This window comes from Gorilla gorilla, chromosome 2 (assembly GCF_029281585.2).
Source record: "Gorilla gorilla gorilla isolate KB3781 chromosome 2, NHGRI_mGorGor1-v2.1_pri, whole genome shotgun sequence".
NCBI classification, from domain to species: domain Eukaryota; kingdom Metazoa; phylum Chordata; class Mammalia; order Primates; family Hominidae; genus Gorilla; species Gorilla gorilla.
In genome coordinates, this window is record NC_086017.1 from 180,858,651 (window position 1) to 180,878,743 (window position 20,093).

The 20,093-nt window shown below is 37.7% G+C and overlaps 1 protein-coding gene and 1 non-coding gene across 4 annotated transcripts; both read left to right on the plus strand.

Moving 5' to 3' along the window:
• Positions 1 to 655: 655 nt before the first annotated feature.
• TRNAV-AAC (transfer RNA valine (anticodon AAC)) lies at positions 656 to 728 on the plus strand. The gene has a single exon. It is a non-coding gene; the product is annotated as a tRNA-Val (tRNA).
• A 692-nt stretch (positions 729 to 1,420) lies between these two features.
• MYNN (myoneurin) lies at positions 1,421 to 16,816 on the plus strand. Of its 3 annotated transcripts, XM_004037983.4 has the most exons (8): positions 1,421 to 1,887; positions 2,693 to 2,989; positions 7,196 to 7,986; positions 9,021 to 9,180; positions 10,882 to 11,060; positions 11,891 to 11,974; positions 13,036 to 13,122; positions 14,833 to 16,816. In XM_004037983.4, exons 2-8 carry the CDS (start codon positions 2,724 to 2,726, stop codon positions 15,093 to 15,095), a joined length of 1,830 nt encoding a protein of 609 aa, XP_004038031.1. In that variant the 5' UTR covers positions 1,421 to 1,887; positions 2,693 to 2,723; the 3' UTR covers positions 15,096 to 16,816. The 3 variants fall into 3 exon arrangements, with proteins under 3 accessions (XP_004038031.1, XP_018880272.1, XP_063560418.1); XM_019024727.3 differs by lacking the exon at positions 11,891 to 11,974 and having other exon boundaries at positions 1,785 to 1,887; XM_063704348.1 differs by lacking the exon at positions 1,421 to 1,887 and having other exon boundaries at positions 2,733 to 2,859.
• The last annotated feature ends 3,277 nt before the right edge of the window (positions 16,817 to 20,093 follow it).

Genomic DNA, 20,093 nt, shown 5'->3' on the forward strand with positions numbered 1-20,093 from the left:
TGGTGTAATCTGCAAGCCTCATTCGCTACTCTTGATTTTTAGGCTGAAGGACGTGCCTGTCTTTTTGCAGGAAAAGTGAAGTTTATCAGGTCATATGAAATTCAAGTTTGGAAAAATCTGAAAGTACATTGCACGTCAATAAACGCATCTTGGTGTCTGATTCTGCATACCCTGTAGAGAATTTTAAAACAAGCAGTCAATTTAGAACTTCTGCTTGGTCTTCGGAAGCAAAAAGAGGAAATTCAAAAGTAATTTTACACGTCCTTCCACCAGAAGCTGAAAGGATGGCTTTTTCGCGGCTGTATAACGAAAGCCCCCTGCTTCGCCCCGGACTCTGAGCAGCTCAACCTGCGGAAAGGATGTGTAATAAAACGCCTTTCCAGGGAGACAAAAAAAAAAGGCCACCCAAAGGAAGGGCAACTCGGGAGTGCCTGATTTCTACTGCGGTATCCGGGCACTTTGGAAGAAAGTGCATGCAGATTCAAGCTTTTGAAATGGTTTCAGCACTGTTCAATTGGGCATAGGCTGTTTTTCCTTTTCTGTTTTTTTCTTTAAATACATTATATTCATTCCTCTCAATTTGGTAATAATCACTTGAGAATTGCGAATTGACACATACATATCAAGGACTTTACAAAACACTGCTTGCAGCGGGGTTTCCGTAGTGTAGTGGTTATCACGTTCGCCTAACACGCGAAAGGTCCCCGGTTCGAAACCGGGCGGAAACACACTCGACAGTGTTTTTTTTTTTTTTTCTCCTTTTTTTTCCCTTCGCTTGGAATAAAGTGTGAGATCACACTTTGTTTTCTTTTGGTGTTTTTTTTTTTTTTTTGAGGGAAGCCTTAATGTATGCCGGTCTTTCAAAAGACATGATCTTGATAGCAATTTGAGAATTTGAACTGTAAGTTTTTGTTACTTTATTCGTTCACCAAATGTTTTTATGGAAGCCTTGCCACGTGGAACGTGTCCCGGGTTTTAAAAAATGAATTTGACTCACCAGCTAACACTGAAAAAATAATGTACAGCCTAGAAGGAAAGATCAAAGTGTAAAAGTGGTTAGTCCTGTCGCCTCCTGAGCATTTTTGTATTATATCACTTGGTTTTTCGTCTGAAGTGGCTGTAAATAATCGTATTAAAAATCTTCTGGTCCAGACGCAGGAAAACCTTTTCCGGTATAAAGCCCACCTTCCTCTAATGTTGCGCATGCCCACTGTGCCCAGCTGCTCCGCTTTCGTGCATCCCAGACTTCTGTCACCAGGTAAGGGCATCTTGGAAGCTGAGCTACAGTTGGCTGGGGCACAAAAAAACCAGGGGGTGCCAAGAGTTTTCAGGTACGTAAGCGGGAAAGGGGTGCCGAGTCTCAGCTAAAAAATCCCCCATGGCAGAGATCCGAGTACACATGCAGCAGTTTCCACCGGTGGGGCCCCGAGGAAGGGGAGGATGATGGGAGAAGACAAGCAACTACAAGCCCCCGCACGCAGTGCGCAGCTGGCTTCAGGAGAGAGGCCCGCGGTACCGTGCTGCCGGGCCTCGGCGCAGAGCCCCGGCAGAGCGCCAGACGCTGACTGCCGGCACCAGAATGCTCGCGATGAGGAAGACAGGCGGAGCGCTGCGAGCTAGCGAGCCCTCAGCTCTCGTATCCATGACGCCTGCTGCTTCGGGGGACCCCTGGCATGCTGGGGAGTGGGTCTCTGTGGAACATCCTGTACCGCCCTGGCCGGCGCCGGACCCCCACGGCCCCAGAACCTCCCGCACTGCCACGGGAAGACAGAGCCGGACGTGACGCCACCGTGGAAGGAAGGGAGGGGCGGAGCGTGGCGCGGTGACGTCCTCCCAAGATGGCGGAGACAGAGTGAAGAAACTGTGTTCCCCCTTGGGTTGCTATCGGTGAGTTCCTACTTCACCCCAAGCCCGCCATTCCCGGTCTCTCCAGAACCTGGGCCATCGGAGGGCAGGCTCCTTGGAGTTCCAGCACGGGTCGGGGGGCAAGTGGAAGGCTTGGGCTAGGCAGCCCCGGGGTGGCCTGGGCCACAACCTCTGCTGTGGGAATTCGCGGGAGTGGGAGCTGGGCAGAGGGCAGGGCGGCAGAAGCCGAGGAGGGACTGGCTTTGGTTGTCACTCTCAGATGCCGCCTCGCGTAGAGAGAGTGGGAAGGGAGAAGGTGTGGCCTCCTTAGCGCGAGTGATAGAACCTTTGACAGCAAGCTATGGCCGGGCGCATTCCCGGCTTTCTGGGCAGCCACCTCGCGTTTTGGAGAAACTGCACTGGGGAAACTAACAGGTTTTGGTGACTTGAGAGCAGTTTTTAAAAACTCGTACTGTTCTGCCCCTATCTGTCCCAAGAGATCATGTCTTAGTGGTTTAAAAATTTTTTTTGTAACATAAGTATGTCTACTGAGCTTGAAAATCTGAGGGTTCAACAGATGTGAAAGCGTCAGGTTTTGCGGTGCTTTTTGCAGGTGGTAGAAGTGTTGCCATTCACCGTCACTTATTGATGTGTCCAAAGGATTGTGTTAGTTGATCAAGGTAACCAAAGATAGAAAGGCACTCATCCCTTCATTCTTAACCATGTATGTTTGATAAGGATTTTCAAGGGGGCTAAAATTGTTAAAGTTATGTCCTCTGTCCCTTCCCTCACTGAACGTTGATGAGAACTTACGGTTACTGATTTACTGTTTCTTTTTGTCTTTTAGATCAAGGGTAAAATTCCATTCTGATATCAAAATGCAGTATTCGCACCACTGTGAGCACCTTTTAGAGAGACTGAACAAACAGCGGGAAGCAGGTTTTCTTTGTGACTGCACCATAGTGATTGGGGAATTCCAGTTTAAAGCTCATAGGAATGTGCTGGCCTCCTTTAGTGAGTATTTTGGTGCGATCTACAGAAGCACTTCTGAGAACAATGTCTTTCTTGATCAGAGTCAGGTGAAGGCTGATGGATTTCAGAAACTGTTGGAGTTTATATACACAGGAACTTTAAATCTTGACAGGTAAAGTACACATTTTATTTTCAGTTATAAAAGCTAGTCAGTAGTCTTCACAGCAAAAGTAGATTTGTATTTTTTCCATTCATTCTCTGAACTCAAATTCTTCACCTATTTATGCACACAATGTTTGTTTTTATAAAGAAATCAGTATCACTGATTTACGATGAGCAGGCAATATTTCATAAGCACAGATAATAAACAGATTTCTGACACGTTTATTTACTGAAACAAAGCCTGTGATTTCACTTATGTAAACTTGAACATTAAACACAATGAATTTATTTTATTTTATTTTTGAGACGGGCTCACCGTCACCCAGGCTGGAGTGCAGTGGGGCAATCTCGGCTCACTGCAACCTCTGCCTCCCGGGTTCAAGCGATTCTCCCACCTCAGCCTCCCTAGTAACTGGGACTACAGGTGTGCACTACCACACCTGGCTAATTTTTGTATTTTTTGGTAGAGACAGGGTTTCACCATGCTGGCCAGGCTGCAAACAAAAAATTCTAAGTTACTTCCAGTTTCCCATTGCTTTTTGGTCCTTGAATTCCTCTGGTCTTCTGTCTCCCTCATTCTGACTCCTGTTATCTCTATTAACCTACCAGTACTAATACTGAAGTAAGGTCAGAGATGCTAGAATGATTCTCTAAGATGCTTACTGATGTCACTGCATTAACAAGAAGTGGGTTCTGAGGAATCTGATAATGCAGGCACTGTGTGTCTCCCCTGTATAACGAACCGTATAATTAGATTAATATCAATACATTTACAGATTGTAGGGGAAAAGGTGGAGGGAATAAAAGCAAAGAGAAACTGATTAAATTACCCCGTCTTATTTCTGTCTCTCTTATGAAAGTGAACATGAGTAGACTGTTCATAATCTTCTGACATAGGAAGATTATAGGCTTTGGAATTAGATCTTTCCTGTCAGTCGCTATGTCTCCTTGAGCATGATGCAATCTCTGTGGGCCTCAGTTTCCCCATCTGTCAAAATGAGATGGTAATAACTACCTTGAGGCTAAATAAGGTTTTACTTGATCCTTATTCACTTCCCACTGAACGTTAATTTCTTTATTTTTCTTCTTTACCCTCTCCTCCCCCTTTAATTCTACATTTCTTGGAGAAAAAATAGAAAAAACAAAAAAGAAACACCTGAAATTCTGCTACCCACTGATAACCCCTGTTAACCTTTTGATATATATTAATTCTTTTCCAGATCTCTGTAGAGATGTGCATGTATACATTAAGCAAAATCTTTCCCTCCCTTTTATATTGTAACTTATCATGGAAATATACTTATTTAAAAATCTAGAATCAGGGTGCTCATTAATCCTTTTGACGAGGAAACATTCTTGTGTAAGAAGTATCCAGTGGGGGGAGGGGAGGGAGAGAAAAGTAAACTTTCATGCTATTTTGGAATTATTTTTAAATTTTGGTATAATGAAATCTTCAAGTGAGTTCTTTATAAGTTGATTAAAGGAAAAGAGCAGTGTGAATTTTGGCTGGCCTGCAATTTAATGGTTTCCCTTTCTCTCAATTAACTATGCAAAACAAAAAAATCTTGATTTGAATACACGGTAGAGCACTTTTCTTTGAGACTTCACGCAAAGAACCAATGTGAAGAACAGCCAGGTGTTTTGTTCAGTCTCTTTTGGTACATATCTTTCCTGGAGACTGGGGAGCTAATTCCTCGAGTTCAGCTAGAAATGTAAGAGAGGATTTATACCAAAATAGAAAGGCTTACAACTTAGTGATTAAGAAAACATGTAGAATATATTAAGTTGGCTCAGGGGCCAGATTACCTTGGTCAAATCTTGGTTCTAACATTCTGTGCTCTTGGACAGGTTACTTTATTTCTTTGGACTTCTGATTTTTCACTTGTGTGTAAAATGAGGATTATAATAGATTTCATAGGCATGTCCTGAGGATAATCTTATAAAGCATTTAGGCATGTACCTGGCAATATGTAATTAAATGACCTTCAGTGACTGTTCACAGGATGTTATCTAATACTTGTAAACAAAAGCAAATCTGTTATTGAAGTATTGATTGGTGCTCTTAACTGTGACTGAGATTATAGCCATCTATGAAATAGTTTGTATGAATAGTTTGTATGAATTACCATTTCAATGTTGAACAAATTTTTTTTTTTTTTTGAGATGGAGTCTCACTCTGTCACCCAGGCTGGAGTGCAATGGCGTGATCTCGGCTCACTGCAACCTCCACCTCCCAGGTTCAAGGGATTCTCCTGCCTCAGCCTCCCGAGTAGCTGGGATTACGGGCACCCGCCATCATGCCCAGCTAATTTTTGTATTTTGTAGAGACGGGGTTTTACCATGTTGGCCAGGCTGGTCTTGAACTCCTGACCTCAGGTGATCCGCCCACCTTGGCCTTACAGGCGTAAGCAACTGCACCCGGCCTTGAACAATTAATGTATGACTTCCTGCTAACTTATATTGGTCTTAAAGGCTGACCTTGTTATCTGTTTGGCGGTTTATTTTATGGAGCACTAAACACAATTAGAGACCAAAAGATCTTTTTTAGTGGCCCAGCCCAAAAGACAATTTTTAGAAAGCTGTTGTGACGCTAAATTAAATAAGGGGAAACATACAGGTGGCACTTGAGGCAAAGCAAGTTTAATTAGAAGATGATGAGAACATGGGTAGAGATTTGTAGATACTGTAGCATACTTTTAGAGATCTTAGAGGTTCATGACACTAGTTATTTTTTATTTTATTTCAAATTTTAGTCCTTTGAAATAGTATCACCAGCACTATATTTACATTGTCAGCTATGATTAAAACCCTTTTCTGGCTTATACTTACAACAGAGAGGGAAAGAGATCATCTTCCCAAAGATAAACCATATTTAGGGAAAAAAATCAAGTAGGAAGATTATTTGAGGGTAAGGGGTGTGTGTGTGTGTGTGTGTGTGTGTGTGTGTGTGTTTCCGTCCTCAAATACTTATAACAGTCATGTTTTTAGTGTTAACACCAACTCAACTCTAATTTTACAGCTAAGAAAGTTGAACCCCCCAAAGATGCTGACTTACCCTAATTAAGTCAGCCAGTAATGCCAGAGCCAGTGCTAGATTAATCAAACAACCTTTCACCACATTGTGAACTTCTGAAGGGCAGAGACTATTTACTTATTAATATCTTAGTACCACACATGGTAGATGCTTAGTAAACATTTGACTAGAATATTGAACAAGGTGGCTTAAATCTTTCTTTGTAACTCTCACATCACAAACACTCCAGCTAATTTGGGTTGAGTATCACCAAAAAAGGTGGGAGGGTTGCTAGAGAGAGTTTAACATTCTAAAACCTTGTTCCTCTAAGTGGATTCCTCTAAGCAACATTGGCATCACCAGGAAGTGTATTAAGAAATGCAGGCTGTGCTGGTGGCTCACGCTTGTAATCCTAGCACTTTGGGAGCCCAAGGTGGGAGGATCACCTGAGGCCAGGAGTTCGAGACCAGCCTGGGCAGCATAGCAAGACCCTGCCTCTACAAAAAAAATAGCCAGGCATGGTAGCACATGCTTGTAGTCCCACTTACTTGGGAAGCTGACGCAGGAGCCCAGGAGTTCAAGGCTGCAGTGAGTTATCATTATACCAGTGCACTCCTGCTTGGGCAACAGAGGAATACCCCATCTCAAAACAGAAAAAAAATGCAGAATCTCAGGCCCCATCACAGACCTACTGAATTTGAATCTACATTTAACAAGATTCCTGGGTGATTCACATGCACAGCAAAGTTTGGGAAACATAATTAAAGTCCCTCACGGGAGCAGGAGAAAATAGTAGGAAACAAGTGTCATTAGACTTTCCCTCTTGCCAATCCAGAAAAGTTGGTTGCTATCTGAAGAAGCCTCAGGATGAATGGAGGAGGTAGTGAGTTACCATCAGCTATTTTTGTGTTCTAGGGTTTTAAAAAAAAAAGCCAGAAAATTTAACATTTAATTTTTCTGCAGTGGTTCACTGTCAGCTGTGAATAGCCATTATCTTTCATCTCTTGAAGTTCTGTAAAATTGGAGATTTTTTACCTAAACATTATTCTGAATGAATTTATAAATATATTTTTCTCTTAGTTATGTCTTTTTCAGCATTCTGCTTCATTAGGTCTTTAAAATACATTGAAGTATATATGCAGCTCTGTTTCGAAAAGTTTTTCTTTGATCAGAATATTGTCATGTAGCCTTGTTTCCTTGCAGTTGGAATGTTAAAGAAATTCATCAGGCTGCTGACTATCTCAAAGTGGAAGAGGTGGTCACTAAATGCAAAATAAAGATGGAAGATTTTGCTTTTATTGCTAATCCTTCTTCTACAGAGATATCTAGTATTACTGGAAACATTGAATTGAATCAACAGACTTGTCTTCTTACTCTGCGAGATTATAATAATCGAGAGAAATCAGAAGTATCTACAGATTTGATTCAGGCAAATCCTAAACAAGGGGCATTAGCGAAAAAGTCATCTCAAACAAAAAAGAAGAAGAAGGCTTTCAACTCCCCGAAAACAGGGCAGAATAAAACAGTGCAATATCCCAGTGACATCTTAGAGAATGCATCTGTTGAATTATTCCTAGATGCAAATAAACTGCCCACACCTGTAGTAGAACAAGTTGCACAAATAAATAATTCAGAACTCGAGTTGACATCAGTTGTGGAAAATACTTTTCCAGCACAAGATATTGTGCACACTGTTACAGTGAAACGGAAACGTGGAAAATCACAGCCAAACTGTGCTCTGAAAGAACACTCTATGTCTAATATAGCCAGTGTCAAGAGTCCTTATGAGGCGGAGAACTCCAGGGAAGAGCTGGATCAGAGGTATTCCAAGGCCAAGCCAATGTGTAACACATGTGGGAAAGTGTTTTCAGAAGCCAGCAGTTTGAGAAGGCACATGAGAATACATAAAGGAGTCAAACCTTACGTCTGCCACTTATGTGGAAAGGCATTTACCCAATGTAACCAGCTGAAAACGCATGTAAGAACTCATACAGGTGAGACGGGTGTGTGGGGAGATATAATTATTTTTATACTGTGACTAATATAGTGTATTTTTATAAAGAGTACTTAGCACACACTACTTGTGACCAGAATTTGGTATATTTTTCTATTCATCAAAGTATTTAACAGTGTTAAACTGTTGAAAATTTATTTGTAATTGTAACCAAGTATTTAATGGCTGTTTAAGCCCTAATGCATCAACTCCTTATACCATTTTCCCTCCAAATAAGTATGTTGATTCTAGCTTACCAAGTATTTAACAGAGACAAAGACATTAAAACTGATAAAGAGAAAATGTAATTACAATTCAGGCCAATTTTCAGATATTGCCAACACTTCTCATTACATACTTCTAGACTCTGTTGACTTCTGAACATGTTCATTGGAATTACACATACAGTGTTCCCTAAGCTTCTACAGTTACCTTTATTTTGCATGTCCTCTGCCTGGTTGTAAAGTATGAGCACCCATTGGTACGTTTACATTTGTACTTTTTTTTTTTTTTTTTTTTCTGAGACAGCGTCTCACTCTGTCGCCCAGGTTGGAGTACAGTGGTGTGATCTCAGCTCACTGCAAGCTCTGCCTCCCGGGTTCAAGCCATTCTGCTGCCTCAGCCTCCCGAGTAGCTGGGACTACAGGTGCCTGCCACCAAGTCCGGCTAATTTTTTTGTATTTTTAGTAGAGACTGGGTTTCACCATGTTAGCCAGGATGGTCTCGATCTCCTGAACTCGTGATCCACCTGCCTCCGCCTTCCAAAGTGCTGGGATTACAGGCGTGAGCCACCGAGCCCAGCCCTATATTCGTATTTTTTTAAATGCTGTATGTACTTATCTCGTGAATTCAGAAACACTAATTTCTTCTGATTCTACTGGTGTTTTCAGTGGTCTGGAAAAGATTATATTTGTTTTCAGTTCCAACAGTTAACATTTTCTTAATAACAAAGCTAGTACTGTTGATGAAATCTTATATGACTTATGCAACCAAAACACTATTTTCTTCTAAATATAAATTTTATTGTTCCTTTAGGTGAGAAGCCATACAAATGTGAATTGTGTGATAAAGGATTTGCTCAGAAATGTCAGCTAGTCTTCCATAGTCGCATGCATCATGGTGAAGAAAAACCCTATAAATGCGATGTATGCAACTTACAGTTTGCAACTTCTAGCAATCTCAAGATTCATGCAAGGTAAAAAACCAAATGAGTTGTTTGATCTTTTAGTCTTTTAATCACCATAGTCTTATGAATAGACTATTATATTAGAATTCAGGACAGTAGAATTGTAATTGTGGTTCCACCAAACAGTATTAACACATTCAAGGAACCACAAGGAAGCCACAGTGGTTGATAGGAAATAAGCAGGGGGTGGGGACTACTAGGAAATAAGGTCAGACTGGTCCAGAGGTAAGATCAGAATGGTCCAGAATGCAATTTAAGAGGATCATTCTGACTGGTATAGGATTATAAGAGTGGAATCAGGGTAAACAGGAATCTATAGATAAAACCCAAGCAAGGGTCATGGTGGTTCAGGCCAGGGTGGCAGCAGTGAAAGAAATAAGTAGTAGTAGATTCTGGATATATTTTAAAGTTAGAAATAATAGAATTTGCAGACAGATTGTATGTGAAGTCTGGAAGAGAGTCAAAGATGATTCTGAGGTTTTGGGCCTGAACCCCTATAAAGATGGAGTTGCCATTAACTGAGATACAGAAGGTTTGTGGGTAGAACAGTTTAAGTGGAAGTGCAGGAATTTACGAGTACAGTTCTGTGTGTGTTAAATTTGAGATGACTTAACACTTCTGAATAGAGGTGTGCAATAGATAATTGGTTATCTAAGTCTGCAGTTCAGGGGACTGGTTTGAGCTGAAGATAACAGTTTGGCGGTCATCAGCTTATGACAGTATTTAAAGCTGTAACCCTGGCTAAGGTCACCAAGAGAGTGAATGTGGACAGAAGAGATCAAAAGACGGCCCTGAGGCACTCTAACTTTATGAGTTCTGAGAGATGGGTGAGAACCAGCAGAGGTAACTAGGAAGGAGCAGCCAGTAGAGGAGGAAAACCAGGAAAGAGGGCTGCCCTGGAATCCCAAGTGAAGGAAGTTATTCCAGATGGGAGTGGTCAATTGTAAAATTCTGTGGTAGGGAGATGAAGACTGAGAATTGACGTGGATTTAGCAAAGTGGGAAGTCAGCAGTGCTCTTGACAAAAGTATCATTAGTAGAGGCCAGTAGAGAAGAAATGGAAGTAAATAGAACACTTGGAGTCTCAAGGTTTTGGTAAAGGGGAGCAGAGAATGGAGGAGCAAGTAAGGTCAAGGGTCTTTGTTTTGTTTTTGTTTTTTTTTTTAATATGGGAGACATCAGTATATTTGTATACCATAATCCAAAGGAGTGAGAAACATGGATGATGTAGGACTGGGGAAACTGCAGAAGTGATATCATTAAGTAGGATCTCAAGTATACAAATTGGAATTGATGGGTTCAGATGAACTGTCACCCTCATGTCATATGAATTTTTCTCAGTGAAATAGGAAGCGGGGATGTCACCTGAGAGTAACAATGAGCGAGGAGATGCTGATGGTTTGAGGAGAGAGTTTTCACAAGTCAAAGAGTGACTAGACTCGTGAAAATAATTGCCTGCAGTATTAGGGGCCCACTGACAACCATATAAAGATCATGGAAAAACTTTTTGAACTGATCTCAGAACTAATGTTTTGATAATAAGAAATATTTGTTTTTGGCAGTGTTTACACTGAGACAACTACTGATTTTAAATACATAGTCTTGGCCTGTTAAGATGACATGAAATAAAATGTGTAAAAAACTTTATGAATTCTTGCTATATAGACTGACCTCCAAATTGTTTTACTTATTTAACTTTATTTACTAACAGGAAGCATAGTGGAGAGAAGCCATATGTCTGTGATAGGTGTGGACAGAGATTTGCTCAAGCCAGCACACTGACCTATCATGTCCGTAGGCATACTGGAGAAAAGCCTTATGTATGTGATACCTGTGGGAAGGCATTTGCTGTCTCTAGTTCTCTTATCACTCATTCTCGAAAACATACAGGTAAGTTTGGCAGGGAGAGACTGCTTAAAATAAAGTTATAAATAAAAGAAAAAGGGGACTTGGGCCTTTTAGCGAAGTAGATCGGAAACTTTGTAGTTAGATATCTGTTTATACTTCTATAAGCTATGTTTATGATTTTCACATATTTGTTAAATATAAAAGCTGACTTATTTTCTAGAATAATACAAGGTGGGTGAAATAAATTATATAACTTATACATTAAAATCAGTGAGATAATTTTGATATTATATAAACTTGCATTGAGATGCGTTTTGTGACTTTATAAAAACCTTTTCAGCTTCCTAAAGGGTCATCTCCTATAGTTAGGGTTGGGGAGTGGGTTTGGGTTGAACATGGATTTTTAAACTTCTTAGGACCTTTCCTACACAGGTATTCTGAGATTTTCAAATAAGGTAATTCAGATGCAAAATAGCAGTTTGGAAACAAATTGCTTTTTTAGGGTACATTTTTTAAAAGACTTCCCTACATACTTTATTCTTCTTTATTAATATAGTAGATAGCAAGAATAGAAATGTGGGTTTATGAATTGACATGTTCTTAATCATATAAAAATCAAATTCCTTGCCCAAATCATCTCTATTAGAAGGGACATTTTGAGGAATAAAGTTTTAATATATGAAAATTTATGAACAGTATATAATAATTACTAATATTCATTTACTTGGATCACTGAAAGTACCTCTGAAGTACAATATAGAGAGATTTTAATTTAAATAATATTTCAGAAAAGCTTACTTTAGATTATTTGTAATTGATAAATATTATATTGGTATAGTACACCACTTCGCTATCTTTTATTTTCCATCTAGGTGAAAAACCATACATATGTGGTATTTGTGGGAAAAGTTTTATTTCCTCAGGAGAGCTCAACAAACACTTTCGGTCCCATACAGGTCTGTGTTTAGGGAGAACGTATTATTTTTTGTTCTCTCTTAATTTCTTTTTATGTAAACCTTGACTTTTAAGCCATTATGGACTATATGGTATTTAGTCATACTATACCTATAGCAATATCTTAATGTATAAATATCAACTTATTTGCTTATTTTGTTTTTTTTTTTTTTTAGTTGTTTGGAGTATGAATTAAATTTGTTAAAGAATTGTGTTGGTTTTCCAAGAAATATGCCAGATAATCAATAGTTTTTAAATGATTTGGATTAAATTGCACAGATATACCAAGAAATGAAAAGGAATAGGTAATACCAAGATAACATCAGATTTTCTTACTAAACAGTGTTTAGTATGCAATTTTTAGGAACAAATTTTAATTTTGACATGCTTATTGTAAAAAGTAGTTTGTAAATTGTATAAAGAAAATATTGAATGTAAAAAATTTTAAAGGAAAATGCCACTTTGAAAGAATACTGTTCTGACATTCTCTTTTTAAAAATTCCTCCTTATAATTCCTACCTAGAATAATGTGAGTACTTAATAGAGATTTAGTAAGTTTTTGGTGACTTTATATTCCCACGCGCTTTAGTTTACACCATAAAGCACTGAACAGTTCTTATTTCCAGAGAAGTGTAATATTGTAGCATGCTGTCAGTATTTTTAAGGATTTTCTAATTTGCCAGGTACCTGAGAGCAGAAACCATGATTATTACACTTATTTTCTCCCAGCTGTATCTCTTAGCCAGTGTCTGGCATATAATTGACACTCACTAAATGTTTCATAGAAATACAAGAGTAGGCTTTTGTTTGTTTTAGTTTGCAAATACATTTCTGTTCATGAAAATGCTCAAGTTTTCTTGAGATACAGATTTTTTGTATAAAGGAGTGTCTAGGTTGTATAGAATCTTTCATTTCACTATATTATAACCAGGTGATTAAAGTGACAATTTGAAACCAAATTTAAACACTATAATAATTTTTGCCTTGTGTTCATAAACATTGATATTTTTGTCTTAGCAGCTTTTAAAATATTGAAATTTAAACTTTTAAATTTGTTTTTCAGGAGAAAGACCATTTATCTGCGAATTATGTGGAAATTCTTACACAGATATTAAAAATTTAAAGAAGCACAAAACAAAAGTCCATTCTGGTAAATGCTTGTGTTTTGTTTGTTTGTTTGTTTGTTTGTTTTAATTTGGTGCTCATATTAGTGCTATTCCTTAAAATGTTGAGATGAGATTTACATTTAAGCAGTTTAAATTAGATGTCTATTTCAAAAACTAGGTATATACATGTGAGGAAAGTAGCTTTTTTGCAGAAACATTCACTGGATTTTTCATATTGAATCTCTTATTTGAAAAAAAAAAAAAAAAACTTGAAACATTTCCTCCTTTTAAAACCTGACTTAATAACAGACAGTCCCAAGCATGAAGGAACATATAAGCAAGCTATGTGTCACTGTTTCCCATACTGGAGTCTGGATAACTCAGGGTTTACTATGGTTATTACGAAAAAAAAGGGGGGGGTGGTGTTATCATGAACACTGGTCCAGAAATGTTTAAGAGGAAATAGGGAAACAGGTAGCCCTACATTGTTATAATATATAAAAATGGAAAGCCAAACAACAAGTTTTGAGTCTATTGGTTAAAGTGAATTCTTGAAAAAGTTTCCCTGTGCTTACCATTTTATTCTGTCATTATTAGACATGACACTAGGCCCTTCCGGTATGTAAATACTTAAACATCATAAGTATTAAGTTAGAAACATCTAAAAACTGCAGTAAGTCATTAATTTAACCACTTGTTAAATTTCTGTAAAGTGTACTTTCAGGGAATATGAAGTTAAACAAGGCATAGTTCTGGTACTCAAAGCACTTACAACCTGGTGTGCGAGACCAGAAACCTAAATAAATAATTAAATAAACTAAATAAATAGGGAAAATGTAGGGCATAATCGACACAAAAGTGCTAAAGAAGATACTATGTTTTTCTGAGGTAAGTACTAGAAAAAACTTAATTTTAACTTGAAGGATGGAGAAGAGTTCAAAGATGGAGATGGGAAGAGAGGATTCATTCCAGGCAGAGAACATTGTAAAGAGTCAGTGGGACAAGAAGGAAACCTTAGCTAGTTGAAGTGAAGAGTAGTTTGGGAAGAATACAGATAATTACAATTTTATGAAAGCAGTTTTGTCTGGGTGACAAGGACGGTGAAACCAAAATCATGTCAACACTTTAGAGTAACGGAAGCATGTTAAAGCCATTGGAAAATTTGAAGGCAAAAGTATATCTTTGGTCAGTGTGCTGATTTATCCCTTGAGTAGAGCAGAATTTCTCACCTCTGAAAATATATGAAAGTGCCATACATACTGTTCTGAACTCACAGAATAATATGAACAACTTATTAAAAACATTCAGTGAATGAAAGGAGTATTTCTTATCACTGTTTAATATTTTGAGGGAGTTAAAGAAGTATAACGACATTTACTCTCAAAGAATTTACAGTCTGGTTGAGGATTCAAGGCATACCTGAGTAGAATGTTAAATGGCAATAAGAGAGATAGATGCCACAAGGCAGTATATGAAAATTGACAAATGTGTGATTAAGCCGATATAACAGCTCGCCCTGTTTCATTCTTAATCAAGTCCATTTTTTTTAATGGAGTTGGTGCTTGAACTTAACCTTGAGGCCCAGATTGAATTTACACAGATAGTGAGGAGGGCATATCTACAAAAGAGAAACCGCTTGAGTAAAGGTATGGTGGTTGGAATGTAATTTCTGGGAATGGTAAGTACATTAGTCTACCTCAGGGGTTTAGTTTTGTTTTAAAGATAATGTAGATTTTTTTTTCCTTCCATTCTAGGTGCAGATAAAACTCTAGACTCCAGTGCAGAGGATCATACTTTGAGTGAACAAGATTCCATACAAAAAAGTCCTTTATCAGAAACTATGGATGTGAAGCCTTCTGATATGACTTTACCATTAGCTCTTCCACTTGGGACTGAGGACCATCACATGCTTCTGCCTGTCACGGATACTCAGTCTCCTACATCAGATACATTGTTGAGGTCAACTGTGAATGGGTATTCAGAACCACAGTTGATTTTTTTACAACAATTATACTGACTTTGTAAGGAATATGGAATTGCTAAGATATCATTGGTAGCAAACATCTCTGGTAAGGTGCATATATTCATATTAAATTCCCATTCATTTGAGTTGTGACCATTATTTTTCATTCACTGAAGTAAAAGCACCTGATGCTGCATCACAACTGCAATGTTTGTTTTTATTTTTGGCTTTATGTCTGTACTCCACAGAGAGCTTTTTAAGTAATGAATTATGTAGCACTATTTTGGGTGGATGAGTTTTATTTTCTTTTAAAGCTGCCTTAATTCCATTTTTATTTTGCATTGTAGAATTGCCCTTCATTTACTCAATCAGCCAGTTAATGTGATTCAGTTGTGACCTGTGGGATTTTAAAATTTTCCTGCCCTCATAATTTAAGCAAAATCCACGATAGTATCAGCCCAAGAGTGTGTTGCTATTTGTAAGCCCCATGGATCAATACATAAACTATGCATAAAAATAAAATTTCATATTTTCGCTCATGAAAACTTAGGTGCCGAATAAGAATTGTGCTATTTCTCTATTAATATATTGTTAGAAATAACTTTTCTAATGAAACAAAAATGTTTCTCAAAATCTAGAAAAGTGCGTATAAATTTTTGTTCATTTAGAACTGAGTATTCTGGAGAAAACCAATGGTCAGCACTTTTGGTTTGAGTTATCTGAGATTGTATTTTCAAAATGAATTTTAAGTAGATATTTGGTGTTTTTATCTTGTCAAAGACAGTTTCAAAATTTGATTCAGTTTATGTTTTATTCCGTTCTAAAATATTGGAGATGAGGAAAATGTACTTGAGTTTTGAAATATTTTGGTAAGCCTCTCTTACTCCTGTTATGCACTTTTTAAAATAAATACTGAATTCCAGAAAGAATTTTCTAGATATAAACTTAATGCATACTAGAAATCACTTGGCTTCTAAATTTGGTACATTATATTGCATAAAGAGTTAAGAAATTAACCTCAATTATAAGTAAACATTTTGAGTTACCAGAAAGCCAACTTTAATTAAATATTTTATATCTGAGTTTTCTATAAGTTTGGGGTTTGTTAATTTTATAAATTAAACCACAACTTTTGGTGGTGGTTGTAGTTTCACAATGGTCCTTTTCCTTCCAAATGAATGTAGAAAATTCGTTATTATCCTGATATTTGCACCACTTATCCCCATGCCACTTTTCCCACATATTAATTTATTTCACTGCCTGATCTTTGGATATGAAATTATGAGTTCCACAAAGTCAATTTTTATAGTGCTGATCAAACAGCATGGTGATATTCTTTTTCTTTTTTTTCCCCCCACAAGGCTGTTGTTCAGCGTGAGATGACATCATTTCTTATTTCTGCCATGCTGTGGCTTTTTTGTGTTCTGCTTTTAAACTACACCTGTAGTACAGTTAATATGTTTTTTATTGGTATTGATTTCTTTAATTCATTAATTTTCTCTATTTGGGACCCAAGTCATAAGAACCAATTAGAGGACATAATAAAAACACTTAATGCTTGTAGTCTGTAGAGATCTTCACCATTTCACAGCACACACATTATTTTCATAATAAATTGCCACTGGTGGGACATGGGACTGACTTACTTGAATAGAGTTTGAAATACCACCTTTGTATGATACAAACTATTTGATTATTTTATCTAAGAAATCTATGCATGTGTATTAAGTTAAAATAGTGGGTTTAAATAAAATTTATAAAGCATTAGAATGTTACCTAATCTCTTCTGGGTTAAATGTGATAGGAATGTATTGGAATGTGAAGAAATTATAGAAAATTAAAAGACTCAGCCTCTTTAGGAAGTTTGCTAAAATGGAGAGGTTATGTTTAATTTATTTATATCTTCATTAATCCAAGCATCTAATGAACAAAAAACTGCTACAGTGACGTCATAATTCTATAAGGGCAATAGTTGCCAAATTTCCTCTGGTATTATTAGCATTCTGCCTTTGCATAGATTAGCCTTCAAATTTATTATTTTTAGTATTATTTGATACGATTGAAGTGGCTAAGATTGACTGAGCTTTTCTTGATCACATTTTCTGCTTCTTAGCTAAAGTAATTTTATTTAAATTGACATGGCTTGAGTTGTCATCATTTTCTGCTCTTCTAGAATGATGTGTAGAGAAAACCTGAAGATACTATCCCTTCTTTGGCATTCTTCTCTTAATGCTATGCTATTATTTATCATAATATGCATATATTTAGTTGTATCTGGTATCATTCTAACACTCATAACTACCATTTTAGTTAAGTCCAACTTTATATTTGTTACAATGCAGTGTTTTGGGAAAGGTCTATTAGTAATTATTTAAGTATTACATATTTTTATGGAAGTCTTTAGAAGGTGAAGATCTTACTGAGAAACTATTTTCTAAATAAATTTAATTTTGTTTTGTATTTGTATCAAATCATGCCTACTGTATGTTAGATTTTAGACTATTTTAAAAGAAACCGTAGATTATATAAAAATTTTTTTGCTGTTTTTAAATGGCATTTGTCTTATGTTTAATTTCACAGGATGATTTTGATAGACAAATTTTAGAAAACCTTTTTTCAAAGGTAATGATTCTATCAGTTTCATTCCAACAGTAGCTAATTTCTGTGTTTCAGTCCTACAGAAATTGTGTGAGTAGTTGAAATAATGTACATGTACTAGTTTTTTTAAGTATTCTAAATAGTTCTAACATTTAATGCATATCAGAAACATGCTTAAGAAATAACAATATCCAGGCCCACCCCACCTATTGAATCAGACAGTTCCCAGGGCATATATATGCTGGGGAAGCCCCATAGGTGATTTTAATGTATACCAAACATGTAGAGTCTCACTCTGTTGCCCAGGCTGGAGTGCAATGACGTGATCTCAGCTAACTGCAACCTCTGCCTCCTGGATTCAAGCAATTCTCCGGCCTCAGCCTCCTGAGTAGCTGGTACTACAGGTGCGCGCCACCACACCTGACTAATTTTTGTTAGAGATGGGGTTTCATTCTGTTGGCCAGGCTGGTCTCGAACTCCTGACCTCAGGCGATCTGCCCACCTCAGCCTCCCAAAGTGCTGGGATTATAGGCGTGAGCCACTGCGCCCAACCATGAACTACTATCTTAAACATTTCTTGATGTTCTACCTTTGGGAAGCAGTTTAAAATGATGCTCTTGAATATAATTTTCAATATTTTACCTGGAAATTTTGAATACCTAGAACTTTTTTTTTCTTCTTATTATTATACTTTAAGTTCTAGGGTACATGTGCACAGCATGCAGGTTTGTTACATATGTATAAATGTGCCATGTTGCTGTGCTGCACCCATTAACTCGTCATTTACATTAGGTATTCCTCCTAATGCTATCCCTCCCCTCTCCCCCCAAGTACCTAGAACTTGACTAGAAATACAATCAAGTAAAATTCTTTAAATTCTACATTTTTACTCATTATTTATGGGCAATATTGATATGTAGTTATTACAGCATTAATTTTTTGAGATAATAATTATAGTCTACTCTTCTGTCCTCTGCAACTCCTGCCTCCATTCATTCAAAAGAGGTTTGCTGTACAGAGACTCCTTGACTTACGGGTTTATCATAAGTCAAAGAGTATACTGAATATGTATTAGTTTCACACATTGTAAAGTCAAGAAATCATAAGTCAGGGACCATCTGTATTTGTTTAAGAAATTAGATAATTACCATGTAAACACAGTATTTAATTTCATGAAGAATTTACTAAAATAAACACCATGGATGTGAACATCCACATATTTGGATAACAGTATCTGGCCAGTGTTTCAAATGCTGGGAAAAAAATTCAAATCAGAATGCATAAAGCTGCAAAGATGATAAACTACCCATAAGTTTACAGTCAAATGGAGATGCCAAGCATAAATATAACTTGCAATAAGACAAGCCAAGATGTTGAGTGTTATAGTAGGGGAAGGCAAGAAAGGAAATGCTGAGCAGTCAACAGGAGTAGAATGGACAGAGAAACAGCCATTGCTTACCTGGATAGGCAAACGAGGAGATGGCTGATGGAAGAATTTGCACATAGCTGATGAAGAGGGAACTAGGCAGAATGGAGAGAAAGCGTTAAGTGGAGAGGAGATAGAGGTCAGAGGCATCTCCAGTACTACACCTATACCATCTTGAAATAGTCCTCTACCCATACTCTGTGCTGAAGGAGTGAGATTAGATAGCCAGGTTTGTAACCTATGCCCTCACGTGCCAACCACAGTTGCGTGCTGGAGGGTGGGGATTAGACAGCCACAGGGGTAACACATGATTCCATACTTGTGACCACAGCAACAAGACGCTTCACCAGGGAAAAACAATTCATAGGCCAGACTGAGCTGGTAAGATTCTTTCTCACAAATTTGAGCTATGAAATTCTGAGACAATCAGATAATGATATACGTATAAATGAAAAGATCATTTTAGAACTGGCCTCGAAGTCAGTGAAGCAAGCTAAAGTCTAAAGGAAATGATGAGAAAGCTGATCTATAGAGCAAAGTTAGGGAATGAAACAGGTTTGCAGAGCCAAGAGACTGCCCTAGAGAGATCAGAAAAGTGGCCTTAGTTTCTGGCTTTGCAGTCCTACTGAGGTGATGCAGCCATGATTCATTTTCTGCCCCTGGATGCCATTGATTGTGGCTGTTGTATCCTTATGTTAAATCCCCGTTTTCTTAAACAGGCTGAGTCACTTTCTTTTCCTAGTAATCAGGCAGCCCCAAATTGGACACCTAAGCTTTGATCCTTGGTGATTGAGAAGTTAGTGATACCATTGACATCAAGATAAGTCAAGGAGCATGTTTAGAGAAGGGAAGCAATTTTGATGTACCGAATTTGACTGGTGGTGAGATATGTAGGAAATTTCTGGTAGTGGTTGGAAATGGGGCCTGAACCAGAAGAAGTTAAAACTAGAGATACAGATCTTGCAGCTAATAATTTATAGAAATGATTAAGGCAGCCCTGGGAGATGGTATAGGAGAAAAAAAGATGA

Coding starts and splice junctions, on each gene's coding strand:
- MYNN (XM_004037983.4), top strand. CDS start 2,724: ATGCAGTATTCGCACCACTGTGAGCACCTTTTAGAGAGACTGAACAAA. Junction 11,061..11,890: donor TCATTCTCGAAAACATACAG/GTAAGTTTGGCA, acceptor TTTTCCATCTAG/GTGAAAAACCATACATATGT. Junction 11,975..13,035: donor ACACTTTCGGTCCCATACAG/GTCTGTGTTTAG, acceptor TTTGTTTTTCAG/GAGAAAGACCATTTATCTGC.